Below are 6,801 nucleotides of genomic sequence, written 5' to 3'. Positions count from 1 at the left end.
TTAATTAAACATTTTGAATATCCCCCCTGATAAGAACACACAATTGTAAAACAAAACTAAATTTACAAATCAAAGACAAAACTTCAAATCCAATCAAGTTCAAACGAAGATCAGTGACACTGTCCTGCTCATTCTCTTTTTAAATTAAATTTTTTTTTTATTGAGGAATATTGGGTACAGTGTGTTTCTCCAGGGCCCATCAGCTCCGAGTCGTTGTCCTTCAATCTAGTTGTGGAGGGCGCAGCTCAGCTCAAGTCCAGTCGTCGTTTTCAATCTTAGTTGCAGGGGGCGCAGCCTCCATCCCATGTGGGAATTGAACCGGCAATTTTGTTGTTAAGAGCTCAGCCTCTAACCAAGCCATCTGGCCACCCCTCTCGAAGCTCAGCGGCAGCTCGTTGTCTTCAATCTAATTGTGGAGGGCACAGCTCACTGGCCCATGTGGGAATGGAACTGGCAACCCTGTTTTTTAAGAGCTCACGCTCTAACCACTTGAGCCATCCGGCCACCCTGCCCTGCTCATTCTGACGACCTTATCCTTAGGTGACCATGGCCTATTGACCACAGAGGTGGTGGAGGTAAGACTCAGTTTGCCTGCTGTATTTTTCTTTCCAAACCGTCTCATCCATGAGGCCCCACACTGGACTGTCTAGAGCAGCAGCGTTCCCCATTCCATCTCCCCATTATTGGACATCAAGCATATTCTTACTTTAACATCTGTCTCTCTCATTAGGGTCTCGGCTCCACAGGGCAGGGGCACTCTGTGCTGTTCCTGTGAGTGCCCCGGCCTGGCCCAGAGGAGACAAGGTACCTGTGCACAGATGCTGAGAAGTCATTTGGCCTCCACTGATGACAAATGTGTTACTGGTGTATTACATCGTTTCTTTTCTGTTTCCTCAGTGCGTACTTTAATGGTGTGGAATCAAAGCTGCATTTTATAAGAAACAAAAGCTTTATGCAATGACTAGTTTCTTAAATTATGAATTATCACAGAAAAAGAGAATAAAGTTGAGCCCAGCAGTAAACATGGGACAGCCTGTCAGAGTGTCTGTCAACCTGTAACCTGCTGGTGGCCACTTTGGGGAGACTTTTTGAGGCCCACAAACCGCCTGCTCTGAAGCTGCTTAGCTGGGCTGGTTTCGAGGTGACCCTCTGGATAACTCAGAATATCCTTATAATACTTGACTTCCTGAGGAGCAATGCGTGAACACTCTTTGCTGAGAACCTGCAGCCTGCGTTTATGGGACTGGAGGCTTCCCAGTAACGACCAGCTGGGATTCTTTGAATTAATTCTTTGACCCTGTTGTGGGATCCCCTCTTTTGCACTAGAAGTGGCACAGGCACCTACACCTGTGTCCTGGCAAAGACTGCACAGAGCTGGTCTCTCCAGGGCCTGGGCTGGCAGCCCACAGTGCCATGGGAATGGCTGGCATTGCCAAAGCTTAGGGGTGACGTTGGCTAGGGCAGCTGCTCTTTTCTCAGGGTTTGGGGTGTCCCAGGCTGAGAGCCAGGGTGGGTGGCGTGAGGGGCTTGGACCCTACTTATCGCCCAAGGTCCCTGGATAACAGGGAGGGAGGCTCTCAGGCTTCTCTGACTGGGCAGGGCTGGGGGACTGGGTGGGGTTTTAGGGCTCCCAGGAGATATAAAAAAAGGGCCTGCACAGCAGGCATCCCACATTGCCCTGACTGCAGCAACATGGCCTTCCTCTGGCTCCTCTCCTGCTTCGCCCTCGTGGAAGCTGCCTTCGGTGAGTGTTGGGGCAGAGGTGGGGGCAGCCAGCCTGGGAGGAGGTGAGGTGGAAGTCCCTGAGTCCTCAGTGGCCCCACGGTCAGGCCCCATTATGGGGGCTCTATTGGAAAGAGCCCTAGGTCTGCTCAAGAGGGAACTCTGAGTCACCTCCCCTGCACCTGTGGCCTCATGTCCAGACAGGCTACAGGGAGGAGAGGGGTCCTTTGGGGCTTTCTGAGTCTCACACCCTGCACTAGGCAGGTGAAAAAGACCGTCCGGGCCTCGCCGAGTTCTGAGGCCCAGAAGTAGAGGGATGCTATAGGCAGAGTGTGGTCACAGAACCTCCCAAGGGCTCCACCCTGGTTTTTTATTTATATGCCGGGCACTTGTCAAAGTTTTATTTTCTATATAAAAAAAAGAAGAAGGAATAGTAAAAAAATATGTAAAATTATATGACATCCACGTACCTACCATCAGGGGTTAGCAAAATGTTACCTTTTTGCAGATTTGTTCAAGGTATTTCTTTTAAAATATAAAATAGATTCAGCTAAAGTTCCCCTTTCCCTCCTCCCCTTGGAAGGTGCAGGTGAACCCTCTTCTGTATTTGCTGTGTGTCATTTCTGTGTGGGTTATTTTTTTTTTTAACCAATTTACTATATATTTATAACTCCATAAACAATGTAGAACCTTTGTAAAAACTTACAGAAACAGAATGACACTCTATTGCTTTTTGCCACCCACATAATGTTTTAGATTTATCCCCGTTGATGACGCAGTCCATTCACTTACTCAGCTGTGTAAATACGTCACAGTTTATTTCTAATCTTTTTGCTAATTACAAGAAAATAGATTATTACAATGACATATGTTTTGGTGGTAACAATCTTCAGTGAGTGGCCAGTTCATGTCCTTGTGCCCACAGGCACGAGGGGCAGGGAGCAAGGCTTGTATGACCCTCGAGGTGGTGGCTGGTCGGAGGGGCTGTCCTAGCCCAACTTTCCTTACTGTTGTCAAATTGTAACACCCCTGCACAGGTGCTGAGAATTCACCTGGTCCGGACCCAGCAAATGTGTCATGGACATATATTCGTACACCTGTCTTTTCTCATTCTTCTATGACAATTCAAGTCCTTTGTGTTCTGTTCCCCCAGTGTGTCCTTTTATGGTGTGGAATCAAAGTCCCGTTTTATGAACTAGTTAAGAAACTAAAACTGTACAACGAGTAGTTCCTGACATCTCCAGAATAGAGAATCCAACGTGGGCCCAGCTTTCACACTCCCCTCAGCAGTGTCAGAGTTCCCGATTCCCCCTGCACTTGGGTTATCAGATTTTAATTCCACACCACCCTCATCCCACCAGTCTAATGGGTGGGCCTTGTCCCGTGAGGTTAGCATCCTTTGCTTCCCAGTTTACTAAGAAAAAAGCACTGGAGCTTTGGGGACTGGTCTGAGGCCTGGCAGTCTGATTTCTCAGCCTGTGTTCTGCTCCTTCCAGCAGAACGGCCCTGGGTGGGAGCAGATCCTTCCCACAGCATCCTTGGAAGAATGACTAGAGGCAGCAGGCTGTGTGTGGGGGATCCTTGAGGCTACAGGTTGGAGGGTGCCAGGAGAAGGTTCCTGGAGGAGGAGGGAGTGTGGCAGTGGGGTCCTGTGCCAGCCTGGGTGGGCTGAAGTAGAAACCAGGTCTTCTGAAGACTAGCTCCAGGGCTCAACCCTTCTTCAACTTTCATCCCACCCACCTCCCCCAGGCTGCGGGGTCCCCGCCATCCACCCCGTGCTGAGTGGCCTGTCCAGGATCGTCAATGGGGAAGATGCTATCCCTGGCTCCTGGCCCTGGCAGGTGTCCCTGCAGGTGAGGGGGTTCTGCACATGAGTGGGGGACACACTGGGGTGGTGGGCCTGCTGGGGGATGCTGGTGTCCAACCAGCACTCACCACCCCATCTTCCTCTAGGACAAAACCGGCTTCCACTTCTGCGGTGGCTCCCTCATCAGCGAGGACTGGGTGGTGACCGCTGCCCACTGCGGAGTCAAGTGAGGGCTGGGGCCTGCTCAGGGCTCTGCTCCCAGCACCAGTTGGGTTGGGGGAGGTGAGCAGAGCATGGTGCAGGTCGTTAACCCCCATGTTCTTCCACTAGGACCTCCCATGTGGTCGTGGCCGGGGAGTTTGACCAGGGCTCCGATGAGGAAAACATCCAGGTTCTGGAGATTGCCCAGGTATGCCCAGGCCCTGCTGCACTGGCTGGGGAGGCTCAGACAGGGTGGGGGGCTGGGCCGGGGGCCAGGAGGAGAAGAGCCTTCAGCTGCTCGAGAGACAGGAACCCGAAATGGGGCCTCAGAATTCTCACCCTGGGCTATGGGTCTCCTTTCTGGAAATGGGCCACCAGGAAAGGAGTTTGTCTCCTGGAAAGTTGCAGATGGCTGATTTTTCCCAGAGCCTCACTTTGTAGTTCTGGCCTCACCCCACAGGTTTTCAAGAACCCCAAGTTCAACATGCTCACCGTCCGCAACGACATCACCCTGCTGAAGCTGGCCACGCCCGCCCGCTTCTCCCAGACCGTGTCTGCTGTGTGCCTGCCCGACGCGGACGATGACTTCCCCGCCGGGAGCCTGTGCGCCACCACTGGCTGGGGCAAGACCAAGTTCAATGGTGAGCATGACGTGGCCTTTCCACCCATGAGCTGTGTCTGGGGTTGGAGCTTCTGAGCAGCAGAAGTCTCCAGGGGGGACTCATAGGGCTCTTTTTGTTTTCCTAAATTCTAATACAGTCGTTGTCTTCCCATTTACTTAAACCCTCTTAATTAAAAAACCCACTAAACATGAATAAAAATGCAGTTTAATAATATACACTTGAACAGTAAGTTGCTTAAAAAACACCTAAGTACCAAGAAGTTTCGCCCTCACTAACCTACACCAACTTCAGCAGTATCCTGTCTCCAACCTGGTCTTCTCTCCAGATTGAGGAGGGTGGGTGCACCCAGCTCGTCCTGAAGTCTGGGCTGGGAGTCCAGTGTCCAGGGCTGGGTCAGAGTCCTAAGAGTCCAGCCTTGTCTCACCTTCCCGGGCTGCTGGCTCTGCTTGATCTTCCTCCAGCATCCTAAGGTCTTCTGCCCAGGCCACCCAGCTGGTCCTTTAACAGGACAGAAGCAGCCAGGAAAGGGCAGAAGAAGGAGGGTGCTCCCTTGCCTGGAAAGGAGGACACAGCCCCTCTGCCCACCACACAGTGGCTGGCAGGGCCCAGACCACCCCAGGGCTTTGCAGGGCAGGGTTTGTTTGAACAACTGTGCTTGTACCAATGTCACCACTGCCTGGTGTGGAATCAGAAAGAAACTGTCCCACAGATGCTGCTAGGGTCTAAGGGAAGGTGAGGAGCTCTATATTCATGATCATCGAGATGGTGAAGGATGAGGACCACACAGGGGGAGGCAGGATCTCCAGGAAGCCTCGGTCTCTTCCACCCAGGGTAGACTGGTGGGCTGAAGAGCCCTGATCCCACCCCCTCTGTCCCCTCAGCCAACAAGACCCCTGACAAGCTGCAGCAGGCGGCCCTGCCCCTCCTGTCCAACGATGAATGCAAGAAGTTCTGGGGCAACAAGATCACCGACGTGATGGTCTGCGCCGGCGCCAGTGGTGTCTCCTCCTGCATGGTATGGTCACACTTGGGCCACCCTGCCCACCCTCACTGACCTTGCCCCACCCCGATCAGGCCAGGAGGGCCACTCCTTTCTGCCACAATCTACTTAACCTCACTCCTTGCCCAGTGCACCACCAAAAGCCAGGTCTAGCACTAACAGATGCCCCAACGAGGGCTTGCTCTAGCCAGATGTGGTGCCAGGCTTCCCAGGGGTATTTAATCTCACACCAACCCTGTGAGCTGGATATTTTCAGCCCATTTTACATACGATGGTGAGCCTAGAGGGTAAGCTACCTGCCCCAGGCTCTCCAGGAGTAGGTGGCAGAGTTGGCGTTGCCATATGGCCCAGCTCTAAGATCTCATGCACGGCCACTGTGCACACACTTGTCATTTCTCTGCACGTCCCCTGGACTCGGCCAGGTCAGGCACACTAGGGCCCTGAAAACCCCGTTCAGGCTTGGACACAGTCCTTTTTCCTCCTGCAGGGCGACTCTGGTGGCCCCCTGGTCTGTCAGAAGGATGGAGCCTGGACTCTGGTGGGCATCGTGTCCTGGGGCAGCGGCTTTTGCTCCACCTCCACGCCTGCCGTGTACGCCCGCGTGACGGAGCTCATGCCCTGGGTTCAGGAGATTCTGGCCGCCAACTGAACCTGCAGCCCCTGTCATCCCTACCCTGAGTGTCCCTAATAAAAGCATCTGTACAGAAACACTGACTGCACGTTTCTCTGTCTGGTCTAGGGGATGTGGGGCTGCATTTCCTCTGTTACCCACCAGGGAGTGGTGTCACTGCTCCCCTTCCCGTGTGCAGGTTCCCCACAAGCCCAGCCTCCTCAGGAAGCTTTGTATGACATCCTCCCTGTTCGGGACTTCACCCTGGGGTAGAATTCAAGTCCTATTTGCTGGAGCCAGCGTGGTTCATAGAGCTTTCTGGAAGGCAGGAGTTCTTGGCCAGGCTATGCAGTTCATAGCCCTGAAGAGTGGACATTAGAACTAAGATAGCCTACCCATGACGGCTTCTCCCTCCTGCACATGCTCCAAGCACCTTTCTCTACCTTTAGCCCCTTCCACACCCAGTGCCCTGGAACGAGCATTCAATCTCCACCCTTCTCTGCTTCAGAGCCTCGGCTTCCGCACATGAGATACACACGCAAAGCTACGTAGCTCGGGAAATATCAATATAGTCCAGGGGTTTGGCACCACTGTCCTTTCAGCTCCCTGCTTGTCCCCTGTGTTTTCTGAGATTTGACAGTTATAAATCTAGAGGCTTGATCAGCTTCTGGTTCAGTCCCTTTGACCAGACTGTGGGTGGAGCTGGGTTCTTTTCTCAGGAGGAGTCAGGACTGTGTCTCTCTTTTTGTCTCTAATGCTTGGATCCATCAACTATTTTTTTATTTATTTTTAAAGAATAATTGCCCGGTTGCTAGTGGTTTAGGAAGATTTTTTTTCT

The 6,801-nt window shown here is 52.4% G+C and overlaps 1 protein-coding gene across 1 annotated transcript; it reads left to right on the top strand.

Annotated features, from left to right (window-relative positions):
- Positions 1-1,692: 1,692 nt before the first annotated feature.
- Positions 1,693-6,058, top strand: LOC308490065 (chymotrypsinogen B; the record flags this gene model as incomplete). Its single annotated transcript, XM_081031818.1, has 7 exons — positions 1,693-1,744; positions 3,472-3,575; positions 3,676-3,755; positions 3,860-3,938; positions 4,191-4,371; positions 5,235-5,368; positions 5,841-6,058. 7 exons carry the CDS (start codon positions 1,693-1,695, stop codon positions 6,000-6,002), a joined length of 792 nt encoding a protein of 263 aa, XP_080887944.1. The 3' UTR covers positions 6,003-6,058.
- Between the last annotated feature and the right edge of the window lie 743 nt (positions 6,059-6,801).

This window comes from Rhinolophus hipposideros (genome assembly GCF_964194185.1).
Source record: "Rhinolophus hipposideros genome assembly, chromosome: 21".
In the NCBI taxonomy this organism is placed as follows: domain Eukaryota; kingdom Metazoa; phylum Chordata; class Mammalia; order Chiroptera; family Rhinolophidae; genus Rhinolophus; species Rhinolophus hipposideros.
The sequence above is the reverse complement of the archived record's forward strand: the minus strand, read 5'-3'. Positions and strand labels throughout refer to the sequence as shown.